The following is a 14,533-nucleotide window of genomic DNA, read 5'->3' on the forward strand; positions in this document are numbered from 1 at the left end:
ACATGACACTTAACACTATGGCAGGTTCCACCACCTTCTTCATTCACCAGCAGACCTTCAACCTAACAACTCCTCCATGCAACTTTGTTCACAATTCCTTCACCAAACAACGCCACAAAATCTATGCATTTACACTTCCAACACTCTTGTGCTTCCTTCAACTTCAAACTTCTCCCTTCCAAGTGTACCCTTTCACCACAAAAGCTTGTGTGTGTGGCATATTAGGGTACTCTTTGGCCTTCAGGACATGTCTGTTTTTGCCCTCGTATGCTTCTCAGTTAAACATTGCCATGGCAGCATTTCGCTCCTTTTCCTTGGCTTCTCTGGTGTCATTGCTTTTTTCTGATTCGTGGTGGCTCGTCAAGTGCATCTTTTATGTCTTACTTGTGGTGGTTGAGTTGCATGAAATGGTAATGGTCTCGGTGTTCTTGCATGAGAATAACTGTTTGAAGAGATTAACGCTGTTATGGAGATTAAGATCATGGAACATGAACTCTCTGCAACAACAGGGTTTGCAACTTACGTACATGGATTTGGTGTAACTTGCGACGTGGAAGAATAAATGTGTCTTCGTATAAATGTTGTTGTTGAATATGTTTTTTTTTTTTTTACTTAAACTATTTTTTAAAATAAAAGTACTTATTTGTCTTTACAATTTAAAGAACTTAAAATGTCTCCTCTTGTGTCTACTTTTACCTTATAATAATAAATAAAAATGAATTATTATTAAAATAAAAAATTTCATTAAATTTATAAAAAAAATATTTTCAAAAAATAATTATAATTATGACAAAGTAATAAGAAAAATTTAAAGAGTAAAATAATTCATAAAGTAGTTTATATAAATAACGGGGCAATGAAATGTGTAAAAAAATATGGTTATTTAACAATTACTAAAAGCAATCCTCGTCACTAATAGTTATGTTATAAAAATAAATATAAAATTATAATTTTGTTATAATTAGAATTTATTTATTTTAAATAATATTTTATTAAAAACGGTTAAATTTTAAAAATATAAAATTTGAAAAAAAGGTTATTTGGTTTTAGAAAAATAATCGTTTAAATGGTAGTAAACGGTTACTTATTAAGTGGTTAAATCGAAAAAAAAATTGTATACACCAAAAGGTTCGATCTTTTCCGAATAATAGTATATAAAGCAGGGATATAATATTATAAATCTATGATATCTTCCTCTTATATTTCGTTATTTCAATTTTAATTTTAATTATTATTTTAAAAATTAATTATTTTACAAATAGTTTACTTTTAACCATTATCTTAAAATTAATTTTTTGTCTTTAATATTTATTTTAAAAACTTTTTTTATATACAAATTTTATTTTTTTAATTTTACATTTAACAATTATTTTAAAAATTAATTATATGTTTTTTATTTATTTTAACTCAAATTTTTATAAAAATTAAAAAATACAATACATAAGTTTTTACTAATATAAATGGAAAGAAAATATATTTTAACAACTTATTTTAATGACAGACTACTTATTTGGATAAAAAAAAAACACTATTTTATTACTTTATTTTAATTAAAAAATAAAAAATTAATCTATTCTAATTTTATTCATAGGAAGTGTGTTAAATTTGTAAGAATTTATTTTATCAAAAACTCATTTTTCTAAATGAAAATATGTGTCTACCAAAATGTTCAATAAATGTGTATGCATGGTAAAAATTAAGGTGTATATTCACACATCACATTTTGTATCACAAATACACATCTATGATATATTTTGATTCTTTATCGTTTTTTAAATATTAAAATGAAGTTACTAAACTAATACTAAAAGACTATACAAATTAAAAAAAAAAAAACTTAATTGAATGAAATCAATTTTCAGATTTTATGTTAAAAATCATTTCAGTTCAAATCTAGCCAAGCTCTATTTTGTATTTAAGAATATTATTCAATCGTATATATTGTAAAGCCACGAATTCACTAACTTCTAATTAAAAAAATTCTGATAACATATAAAAAAAACTTGGAAAGTAAAATTTGTAAAATGATAACCGTTAAAGTATTTCTAATAAAAAAATTAAAAGGGGTTAATTAAAATACTTTTAATCAAAAACTAATTTTACCTACGGAATGTAAATCAGAGAGGGGAGTAAAAAAAAGTTACAAAGCTTTCAAGAGAAGCTTCTTGTCTGTTTCAAAAGGAAACCCTCACCGATCTCTTCGCTACACTTCACACTCTTTACACTTCCAGTGGTGAAGAGGACAAAGAAATTCAATTCTGGAAGTAGCAGTGAACTAGGGTTTCGACGCGGCCATGGAAGAGGAGAAGGTGGAAACCCCGTCGCCAGCGCCGAGAGGCAACAATGGCAGTGATCAATGTTCGGCGAGTGTAAGCCCTAGAGCGCGCATTGTCTCCGTTGCCTCCAACATTGCCTCGCAGCCTCTTCACAACTCTGATCCTCGCGTTTGGGGCGTTCTCACTGCCATCTCCAACTATGCCCGCAAAAGGCACCAGGTTTCCCCATTTCTTCCTGTTTTTCTCTTTCTTTCTTCTTCCAAAAGTTTATTATGTACAAGCTTCCATTGTTGTGTTGTTTTCTATCTCTTTAACTCAAGTTTCTTGAGTATGAATGCTTAGTTTTTTTCATGATTATATGTTGTTAGTTTAAATTATTTACTCAATTTTCTGATAACTAATATTTCGGGGGAAAGTGATTGGTCAGCTTCTTCTATCCCAATCATGTTTTTTTTTTGTCCATGTACAAGTCTTCAACACAACGTCTTGTTGAAGAGATTGAAACCCAATAGACGAGAGTTTTTGTACTTGTGGGAATTAGCGGCCGATATTTTGTCAGTAGTCTTTGTTTTATTTAAAGGTAAATATTTGTTTATATTTGAACTATGAAGGACGGATGGAATAATCTTGTGTTGTGTAACACGGAGTAGTAGTTTTGTCGTATTTTAGGAAGACAACGGTGAAATAATTTTAAAGGCTTCTTAAGGTTTTTGTATTATTATTGCTTGTGAGAAAGATGCACGTGATAGAGTTGCTTTGGGATGCCATTGCCTTTGCTAGAAAGAAAGGGAATGGGAAAACCCTTCTTAAGTGAAAAAGAATGAATTGTAGGTTAACTTTGGGTTATAATATGCCATTTACCCCTTTTTATTTAATGATTTATGATTTTAGAATGTAAAATGGTTGCACTAGTTGAATTTTTGTTATTATATTGATGGTGAGGTTAATATGTGTATGTTGTTGACTTTTTTTTTTTTTTTTTTTGTAACAGTAGTGTTGGGGAATTGACCCTATTGTTCATTATTTTTGGTAAATGTAGTCTACCTTGAGTCCTTTAAGGTGTTGGTTGTGTCGACTGCAAACAAAAACCATACGAAGGGACTGGTTAAAAACATGAAACAAAGGTTATCATAAGGAATTTTTTGTTACTTTGTTTAGACTGTGAGCTGTTTGTTGATGTCCTTTGTATTGTCAATTTTAGTGGAAATTCTGTTCCTCCTGTATGAGGGTGAGCCTTGGCACAATGGTTAGGTTGCTGCCTTGTGACTTAAAGGTCATGGGTGGACAACTCATCAAATAATTTCTCTGCTAGTCTGAGTTAGGCTGTGTATATATTTCCTCCCCAGGCGGCCAGACCCCACTAGATGAGGATTGCGTTTGTTGCTCCTTTACAATAGTCAACTAAAAATATACTACTGGTCATCCAAACTACTTGTTAAGGGAAATGTCAGGCAATTAGGTACAATTCAATTAGTGGCATTTCAATTTCAGCATTTGGCCCAGACCCACAAACATCCGTGCTTTCAAATTTACAAACTTTCTAATCAAATTGTGCATGGTAGTTTTTTCCTACTTGTTTTCGCTGTGACCAATGTTACTGAGTGATAATCTCTTTTATTTTCAATTTTTTGGTTTAAGTGTTCATTGCTCTTTTACAAATTTTTCATAAACGGTTGCAACAGGGAATTAACATTATATTAAGTGCTGATGAACACTGCTTTGGGCGATTGGTAGAGGATGTGCGTTTCCAGATTGATTCCAATTCTGTTAGTGCAAATCATTGCCGAATATACAGGATGAAGGTTACTAATGAAAATATGGAGAATGCCACATCGGTACTCTTGAAAGATACAAGGTGTTGATATCTTTTTGGAACTTGAGGTCTACCCATCATTTAATAGGAATTTAAAGAGTTTTTCCCCGTTTTTTCTTCATATTCTGATTTTTGTAAAATTTTATTCAGCACAAATGGAACTTACCTAAACTGGGAGAAATTGAAAAAGAATGGTGCTGCGGTGAAAGTCTGCCATGGTGATGTTATATCATTTGCCGCTCCTCCGCAGCATGGTATTGTAATTTTTATTTTCCTACAATAGCGTAATATTTCAGTTTTTTATTTCTATTCCTCCTGTCTCACTGTAGTTGTAGAACTGGTTTTTTTTACCGGTTAATGCTGAGGCTCTGTTCTCTATATTCCATTACTTTTTTTTTTCTTTCATTTCCTTTAATTGTGAAAAGTGTATACAAATTTTACAGAATATTTGAGAAAATGTATGTTTTAGTGCTACTTGGTTGCAAATTGTCATAGGAAAAGTTAATATAATTTTATGATTTCATTTGTATTTGTGAAAATAAATAAAATAAAACATTGTCCCATATAAAGATTTTTATTTAGTGTACGACAAGTTCTGTTATTTCTGCTTTTGCTTATGAATCTTTACTTTAAAGTTGAACAACTACTGTAATTATTTGTTATAAATTTGACATATGGCTGCTTTTGAGAGTATATTATTGCCTTCTATATTTTGTTTTATTTCAAATTATCATAACTTGGTCTTATCATGCAGATCTGGCATTTGCTTTTGTATATCGAGATGTGCTTGTGTCTAGCCCCATGCCAGATAATGCAGTTGTTAAACGAAAAGCAGGTAGTGTAATAACGAGCTGCAATTCTACTCTGATTTTTGTGTAAGTTGAATCAAGCTTGTAAATTTATGTTGATTTGAAGTTTTATGTGTGTGCTGACATTCATAATTTCCTTTACACATGATTGACTCTTTGCAAATTACCTCATTTTATTGATGATTAAGATATATAGTATATTGATCTTATGTTTAATTTTATTTCATTCTCTAATACATTTTTATTTTTCTCTTTCTTCAATTCTCTTTTGTTTAACGTGTAGAGGATTTTATTTCTGAAAACAAGAGATTGAAAGGTTTAGGCATCGGTGCTCCAGAGGGTCCGATATCTCTAGATGATTTTCGAAGCCTTCAAAGATCAAACACGGTGTGTTAATTTAGAAGGATTGTATTTTAGTTTTGTAAACTTTTTTTCTTTCTCTAATTGTACCCAATCTTCTTGCAGGAATTGAGAAAGCAATTGGAGAATCAGGTGGTTACAATTGATACTTTGCGTAGTGACAACCGTGCTGCTGTTGAACGTCATGAAAGCGTACGTAATCATTGTTGAACTTGCTGGGACAACACCTAGATTAAGCTGAGGTTCCCCTAAAAATACTTTAAACTTAATCCTTAATTTTAAAAATGATGTAAAAAGGGCAGAATATGTTATATACTTATGATAATTAGAGCCACTGATAATTATCCTTGTATTCATGATCTTGTGTCCGTCAAGCACAAAGAGTTCATCTCACTTCTCTTATTTTCTCTCTTAGCATTCTATTTGAGTCTACATTTCCATTGTTGTGCATGCTCAGCTTCTATCTACATTTTTATGGACTCCTTGCTTTCTAACCATAGATATCAATCCCTAATACAGGCACTCAGTGTCTGACCCTGAAATCGCTGTAGCATATAGTGGGATGTCTGCTTGTCTAACCAATTAGAATAAGAAAATTAAAGGGTAAAACGCAGAAGGGAGCATAATAAGGCAGATGAAAAATCTGTTTCAGAGAGATCAAAAGCAGAACACTGGAATGAACAGAGCAAAGGCAGCAAAGTAATGGTTGGCCAGAAACAATGATAGGATGGCCAAAAAAATGGTGGTAGAGGTCTTAAGAATGATCAGAAACTGTGCAGAAATGGGGTTACAACGATTGCAGATGGTAAAGGTTGGCACAAATAGCCAGAAAATGTGGGGAAATGCTAATGGAATTAGTTGAAAAGGTGAACAATGGATGATGCTATTCCGTAACAGTGTCCATGCAATTGGCAGAGCAAGTACGGTTTCAAATCTGATCCAAACGATGGGACAAATTCCCAAATTTCAGATAGGTTTTTTGCGACACACTCAAATGACGCAGGCTCCAATTGTATTATGTCTACTGTTGCCATTGCAACAACTCGCCTTAAACTGGAATGTTCAATAACTTTTTGTAGCATGTTTTGTTTTCTCCTAAATGTGATTCTACGTCATTGTTTGATGACATAGACAATCAGGGTTCTACTAGGGATGGCAACTGGGAGGATGTGGGTCTGACTATATCTGTCCTCATTCTTGTAGTAAAAATTCATACTGGTCTCCATAGGGTATGAAATTTGTATCACATTTGCAAAATGGTTAAGTAACTTAGAAATTCCAAGATCCAATAATGATTTCTGAATGGGAATAAAGTAGTAGTAAGATCCAAAATTTGTATCACATTTTGGAGGAATCAGGATTTATAAAGGCTAAACTCGTTGACACTCTTATGGATCCTGGTGCTAAACTTTTACCATGTTAAGAGGAGCCATTTTCTATTCCAAAGAGATAAAAACAAATTTGTTGGAAAACTAAATTATTTGACTATCACTTGTCTAGATATTTCTTTTGCAGTTAGTATTGTAGGTCATTTTCTTAATTCATTTAGAGTCCATTAGGGGGCAATAATTTGAAATCATTGAGAGGTCCCCGTCCACTGTTAGTTATATATGTAGCAAGCTTGACGCTTGATTTGTATGCTCCTTTGTTGAGGGGGAGTGTTAGAAATAATGTACTCATACTAACAATATAAATAGAACTGATTGCTTGTTACTTAATTAATTGCGTATTTTTGTAACTATCATTTGTATTTATGATTTCTCGAAAAAAGTGTTCTGTTGCATGATTCAAACCCAGAATTCATCACGAGTCCTCATTTTCTCTCTTTCTCACAATTTTATTTTAAAGATCCCCCTTACCCTCCCCAACTTATCCATGATACCCTAGCTATGCCACTGAATTTTTTACTTCTTGATTTTACCTTGTCTAAAGAAATTCAGATATGATGTACATCAACTATCTCTGCATTTTGTCGATTATAAAATAAATCTTTGATCTACATATCACCTTAATTATTCACGTAATCTGTAATTGACAATGTCTTATCTACTTTATGATTCATATTATGTAGGAATTAAAATCGGTCAAAGAATCAGTTGCAAAATGTTACCTTGACCAATTAAAAGAATTACAGCAAACAGTGGATCTCAAACAGAAGGAATTGGGGGATCTCAGCAAAGCATCTGCTGAACAAAGACATGCCCTGGAAGACCTTAATGAAAGGCTTAGTGCTTCTACACAGTCGTGTGCTGAAGCAAATTCAATAATATGTAGGTATGAATTAGTTGATTCTTCTGTACTTCTGTACTTTATAATATCATTTTGTTTCAATGTTTCTTTTAATTATTGTAGACTTTAAGTGGTTCATGTTGATTTAGTTTCAGCTGTTCCTTGGTTGATTGGTGTTTTATGTTACATAGTGAATTGACAATACAGATATGGTTTCCCTTAGTTATTCCTGTCATAGTAATCTATTAAGCCTACAATGAAGTGGTGCTGAATCTAAATTCTAAAAGTTGTATTATTTATGCTGACAGTATAGTAATTCTCTCTTTGTTCTTGTGTAGTCAAAAGGTAAACATAGCTGAACTGAAAGAACAATTAGATGATGAGCGGACTCAACGCAAAGAAGAGCGAGAAAAGGCTGCAGCTGATCTAAAAGCTGCTGTTCATAAAGCCCAGTCTGAGGCCGAAGATGAATTAAAACGACTCTCTGATGCTGCCTTAAGAAGAGAAAGAGAGCTACAGGAAGCAATAAATAAGCTTCAGGTTTGAAATCCTTGATGCTAAATTAGTAAGAAACTGCTCCCTTTCTACTATTAGGAGCTCACATTCTTTCTCAATATATCTTGTAGGAGTCAGAGAGAGAAATGTCTTCGCTGGCTGAAACATTGAGGTCCAAGCTGGTATTGTTTCAATTTTGGTCTTGTTAGTTTAAGAACGTTTTTTCACTTACACTTTGTATATAAATTTCCTCTTTATATTCCTTTTCTTTTGCAGGAGGATACCAGGCAAAAGTTGGTTGTATCTGATAATAAAGTTCGCCAATTGGAAACCCAAGTACATGAAGAGAAACTAGCCACTGAAAATGAAGTGAAGGTAATCCGATAATTTTACATAGATCATTGTGTTACTTTATCATATTTTGCTTGATATCAAGCTGAAAAATAAATTTTATTTCATGGAGCAGAAAGTAGAACTTGAACAACAGGAAACAAGAAGATTAAGGAAAGAGCTTGAGAGCGAAAAGGTAGATATATGTGAATACAAATTTGACTTTATCTGACTATTACTAATGCTGCTCTCCATCCAAAGGAAGAAAGATTTATAGTTTATATGCTTCTTTGCTTTCTGATTGGGTTTTTTGTGTGTTCTACATCTTGTTTTCTTACCTTAAGCTCTTTTTTTTTTTCTTGTGGGTCAAGTTTCCTTATTTGAAGCCGAGGTTTTTGTTGATGTTGTTAGCAGGCAGCTCGAGAAGAGGCTTGGGCTAAAGTTTCTGTTCTTGAGCTGGAGATAAATGCTGCAATGAGAGATCTTGATTTTGAAAGGCGGAGGTTAAAAGGTGCTAGGGAAAGACTAATGCTTCGGTAAGACTAGATTTGATGTTGATTATAATCATTGAACATTTGTGATTTGAAAAGTTGGGGATTTGATGTTGATTTATAGTCACTGGACATTTGTGATTTGAAAAGTTGGTAAAATCCCCAACATAGACTACAGTTACTGGCATTTGTGTTATAATAATTATCCTTTATGCAGATTCAATTTGATAGGAACTTTCTAATGAGATCTTCAGAAGGATCATGAAATATTACTCTGATGGATCTTAACTAACTTTTAAACTGATCTAAAAGTAAAATGAGACAAAATGGATGTAGAAACATGTTCAGCAAGAGTAGGAGTATCAAAAAGTTTAGGGAGCCTTGTGTAGAAGATATTCTTGGAGTATTTGTTGCTTATAAACCTTTTTCTATTGGCATCTCAATAGAGAATGTCTGTACAAGAATGTTTGTGACTAAGTTGATGGCTTTGATTGCAAAAGAAGGAGTTTTGTGGTTAATTGTGTTACTTTGATTTGGATATATACTACTCAGCAACGTTATTTATGTGGAGAATGTGGATATTGGTGTCCATAAGTACGTATTGTCATTCATCAATCAAAGTATATGAATAGTATATGAAGTCTATGTTGACAGTTATGCTTTGGTAATGCATCATGTACACCTCTTGCATTCTTCATAATGATTGTAGATTTTTAGATTTTGCAGCTGAAGCTCTGTGATGTCTTGCAGGGAAACACAGCTTCGAGCATTTTATTCCACTACTGAAGAGATACAAATTCTGTTTGCTAAGCAACAGGAACAATTGAAATCTATGCAGAGAACTCTAGAAGATGAAGAAAATTATGACAATACTTCTGTAGAAATGGATGGAGTCATTGGTGGAATCTTGGGCAGAGAAAAAGAAGATGATGGATACCATAGTCACAATGATGCCAAGGCAGGGTCATCTACTCCTGCACAAAAGGTCAACATAGATCAGGTTGAAACATCAAGCAATGAGGCAAGTGTCACTGAGAAGCATGACTGTGATATAAGAAGTGAAGAATGTCAAAATACACAAGAGGCAGAATTCACCAGCGCTGACTATGGTTATAAAATTGATGGTATTGGCACAGGCAATGTATTGGAGAAAGATGCTGCTGTAGGCACTGAAAAAGTTCTTGAAACTGAAAGTCCTATAAACCAGGGTGAACAAAATATTGATTTGAACAAGTGTTTAGGTGGGGACACAATGCAAATTGATGATGATGATAACAATGTGCAAGAAACTGAGGAGCTTGCCCCTATACCTTCTCGTGAAGGTTTGCATCACCATCAATCAAATAATCCTTTAGACACTCAGAAGACCATTGAGGATACAGAAGTTGAAGGCACAATCACAACAGCAGACCTTTTAACTTCTGAAGTCGCTGGTAGTTGGGCTTGCAGTACAGTCCCTTCCATGCATGAAGAAAATGAATCTCTAAGAAGCAGAGATACTAATGAAGGTTCAGGAGCATTGCATGATTCAAATGTCGTGGTGGCTGAGAGTCAGAATACACTTTCTGATGCTGCAGTTGCCAGACAAAATGCACGACGAGAACTAAGTGAGATGATTGGCATTGTTGCTCCTGATTTGAGGGAGCAATTTGGAGGTTCTGCATACGATTGTGACCAAGAGAGGAAGGACGGAGGCTGTTCATCTGACTCGGATACTGAGAGTTGTAGCAACACTAGCATGGATAACGTAGCGGATGCAAAGGGTGGATCGATATCTGATGATGAAACTCAGGTTAGTTACCATGATGAGGAGGATCAAAAGCAGGGTGATACCATGGATGAAGATGATGAAGCCACCCAAGAAGATTGATTTTCCTGCATTGTTGGAGATCGTACATAGTTATTCTGGTATGTAAGTTGTATAGATACCCAAGGAATCTCCTGTATTTTTGCAATTTCCCTAGCTCCCCACCTTTGTAATTATATTAAGGCGTTTTTTTGCATTTAATTAATGAAAAATTATTAAATGCGATTTTGCTTCGCTAAATGGAAATACTGTGATAAAAAAGTATGAAGTTGCTAGTTAATACATGCAAACGAACAACGAACAAATTTTATGATAAAGTTTAATATAATGGTCATATCCCACTTTTTAATTCTATAAACATACCATCTGACGAATTTGCTAGTTATAATATGTATATAGTATTAAAAAGTGGAATATGACCATTATATTAAACTTTATCATAAAATTTATTCGTTGTCTGGTATTAGGAATGAAATGGAAGTGCTGGAATGGATTCGTTATGATGTTTGGTATGTAGGAAGATAAAAGAATAGAAAATGAAGATGTCTAGAGCAAAATGGGAAAATGAATTGGACAAATAAAAATATTCCCTTCTATTATGGATGTTTCAGCTTGCTTAATTCTTGGGTTTAGGAAGGGAGAAAAATACTAGAACGGAAATCTTGAAAGGGGCAAAAGACCATTCGAACGCATTTTCCCACTATTAATATAAGACTTCTTTGGTTTAGAATGAATGGAGGAGCATGAGACTTTAAGTATTTAAATAAACTGTCCAATTTCTTGGTCATATTCAGATAATTTAGCAAATATTGGTGTTCTAAGCTGTTTTAGACTTTCAGAAGATCACAGTCCGTTATCTGATAACACTTTAGAAACGTGTTAATGTCAAATCAAAGGACAGGTCTAAGATATATGCCAGAATATCTGTGCTCGAATATATCCTTTCAGTTTTATCTTATAAAAAAAATATATGTAAATAACGTTAGTAATGTGCATATAATAATTTATTTGGAATCTAACATTAAACATTCTCAAAAGGAATAGTGATATTAAACAACCGTTCTTGAGAAAAAAGAAAATATTTAACAAATTCTCAACAACTATAAACATAGTTATTAAGTAATAAGGTTTGATGATGCACGTTAAGATTGTCTACAATAGTTGGAAAAGAAGAGATGGTATAATAAGTTAATAGACATGTAAAAACAAGATAGTAAGGTGATGGCAGATACTGTGGTGCATGAGAGAGTCCAGTCTCTGTAAGAATCTGTGGGAAAATGAATTGAATTCATAGAGCTATAATTGTTGACGTTTAAAAATGTGACGATGATGATGATGGTAATAGAAGACGAAGGAAGCTGAGTGATGTTGATGATGATGAGGATGTGTACCAATTTTGAAGGCAATCAATGCCACTGGATAATTGAGTGGCAGAGAGTAAGATCATAGATTTCTTATTTGAATGCAATGCAAATTGTGATGGTGAGGTGGACCACACACACATATATATTTATATTATATATATAAATAGAGAGAGAGAGAGAGTTCTGATGGTGAGAGATGAATGTGCAAACAGTAAATGCATAAATAGTGCATGTGAAACTACACCTGCTACTCACTTCAACTTGTGATTTATTCCATTATGATATTCTGTTTGTTACCTTTATTTTATTGCTTTTTATGAATTTTCCCCATGCAATATTACTTCACCAAACCCAAAAATAATTTAATTTGATACTTTTTTATGGGTTAGTTTAGGTTAATTAAAATTTCTAACTACTGTTTTCTTAATTCCCCTGAAAAACAACGGTAATAAGATCATGCATACATATATAAGTAGTTGAAATTACACCATAAAAATAAGGAGACATTATTAAACTCATAGGAATCATATTAGATGATGTAATGTCAAGATTGAAAATAATGAATTCAACCAAAGACATGATAATAAAGAGATGTAACACACAACACATAATATATATTAACCAAATTAAACTCGAGTTTCAGCAATTATATATGTATTATTTTCTAAACCACTTTTTTCTAAAAAATCTAATAAGATTATAAGATTATTATTTTCTTACAATATGGTCATGTGGTTTTATTTAAGTGAGAATGATATGTAAAGAAGTATTTTTGGGGAGAAATAAGTGGATAGGTGGGGATTGCAAACAATTATTTAACAAAAGTTGCCACTTTTTTTTGTTTTTTTTTTTCTAGATTTATAATATTTAATGTAAGCAAATGACTTGAAAAAAAAATGTTGTGTTAGCTGAAAAACAAAATAAATAAGAAAAAGGTTTATTCCCTTCCTTCAAAATAACATTGCCAACTAATCTTAAATGCCACATGTCCCATGCACCCAAAATTTAGAATCTTGTCTAAAGAAAAATAAAAGAAATATGGATAAGTTGTAGTGATATAAACTAATGGCAAAAAAAAAAAAAAAACACATAGGGTATAAAATAAAATGGTGTTGAAAATGGGTAGGGATTTTGATATCATAGTTGACTAGTTCCTCACGTAGTGCAAGTATTTTGGTGGTAGTAATACAAGAAATGAGTGAAGGGTTGTGTTGTGGTCCTTCCCCTCATCAAATACCTACACCTTCCTTGTTCAAAAGGGTATAATGAGGGGCTCAAGAACAATCCATCTTTGGTAAAATATCAAACTTTTAATACTTTTTTTATAAATTTACACTTCCATCAACATACCTACAAATCCCTTTCACTATATAAAGAACTCTCACATACATTTTTTGCCAATTTACTTTTCATTTCCTTTCTTCCTTCACTACTAAATGAAAATGACTCCCTTTAACTCAAGATCAAAATAACCCTACACACTTTGCCCTAGCATGACACATCACTTTCCTAGCTACATCAATATCCACCTATGTCTCTCATTAATGAGTTTCACCCTAAATCTAGCACTCCAATATTTGGACAAAAACAAGTATTTTTTTTTTCAATTTGTCAAAATGAGATAAATTTAAAATAAAATTACAAAAGTGAACAACTCATCTCAATGTAACACAATTTTGAAGAAGTCGTGCCAAATTGGCACGACTTCACTAGTCATGCCAAATTGACACGACTTCACTAGTCGTGCCACCTTGAGACATCTTACTTTGAAATTTACTCTGTTCAAATAACTTTTACAAAAGAAAAAAAAAGTTGCACATAATAATCTATTCATCTTATCATATTGGTTAACTACAATCCATGATCATGTTTAGTTAGCAAAAATTCACAAAATTTTTTAGGTAATCTTTTTTTGTTTTTTTGGTGGGCATGTGAAATGGTGAGGCAAAGTTGGACAAGATATATACTAGCTTCCACTATATGGCATGATGATAGATAAACAAAAACCATCCAATGAATGTGAGAAGGAGGCATGGTGGTCATGATGATGAGGAAGAAGATGAAGCCAAAATGGGGTTCATTTTCCAAATAAATGAGCATGGCTTTGGTACTCAATTACATGAAGAAAAGGGACAAAATAAGGGACCTAACCACATTGACTACTTAACCCTTCCCTTCCATACAACACTCATTTCTACCTTGGCTCCTTCTAACAACAATCACGTGACTCTCACGTGCCTCCCCATGTGACTCTCTTCTTTTCTAGTTCTACTTCCATTGGTGCCTCTAAAGTATCACCAATACCCATTTCTTTTCATTATTATATCTCTTCTAATGTAATTCCCCTTTTTGACCCACATATCTATTTTGTCGCATTTTGTTTTCCAAATCCGACTAATTAATTCATTCCTTAATTGTGGTTACGTGTCTAATAAGGTGTACACATAATAAAAATAAACAATGATTTTGGTTGTGTTTTCGAAGGATTAAGCATAATGACAATGTTATATAATTTCATTGTTCAATAGAATCTTAACACGTAAAGACAAACTTTCAATG

At 32.8% G+C, this 14,533-nt stretch overlaps 1 protein-coding gene across 2 annotated transcripts; it reads left to right on the forward strand.

Annotated features, from left to right (window-relative positions):
- Positions 1–2,182: 2,182 nt before the first annotated feature.
- LOC114185377 (SMAD/FHA domain-containing protein) lies at positions 2,183–10,850 on the forward strand. 2 transcript variants are annotated; one of them, XM_028073069.2, is made up of 13 exons: positions 2,183–2,495; positions 3,959–4,131; positions 4,240–4,343; positions 4,844–4,924; positions 5,182–5,285; positions 5,364–5,450; positions 7,330–7,532; positions 7,826–8,027; positions 8,114–8,164; positions 8,259–8,357; positions 8,449–8,508; positions 8,724–8,848; positions 9,554–10,850. In XM_028073069.2, the coding sequence occupies exons 1-13, from the start codon at positions 2,295–2,297 to the stop codon at positions 10,671–10,673; spliced, it is 2,610 nt and encodes an 869-aa protein (XP_027928870.1). In that variant the 5' UTR covers positions 2,183–2,294; the 3' UTR covers positions 10,674–10,850. The 2 variants fall into 2 exon arrangements, with proteins under 2 accessions (XP_027928870.1, XP_027928871.1); XM_028073070.2 differs by having other exon boundaries at positions 8,727–8,848.
- Positions 10,851–14,533: the final 3,683 nt, after the last annotated feature.

This window comes from Vigna unguiculata, chromosome 5 (assembly GCF_037176805.1).
Source record: "Vigna unguiculata cultivar grain cowpea cultivar isolate G323 ecotype 2 chromosome 5, ASM3717680v1, whole genome shotgun sequence".
Taxonomy (NCBI): Eukaryota; Viridiplantae; Streptophyta; class Magnoliopsida; order Fabales; family Fabaceae; genus Vigna; species Vigna unguiculata.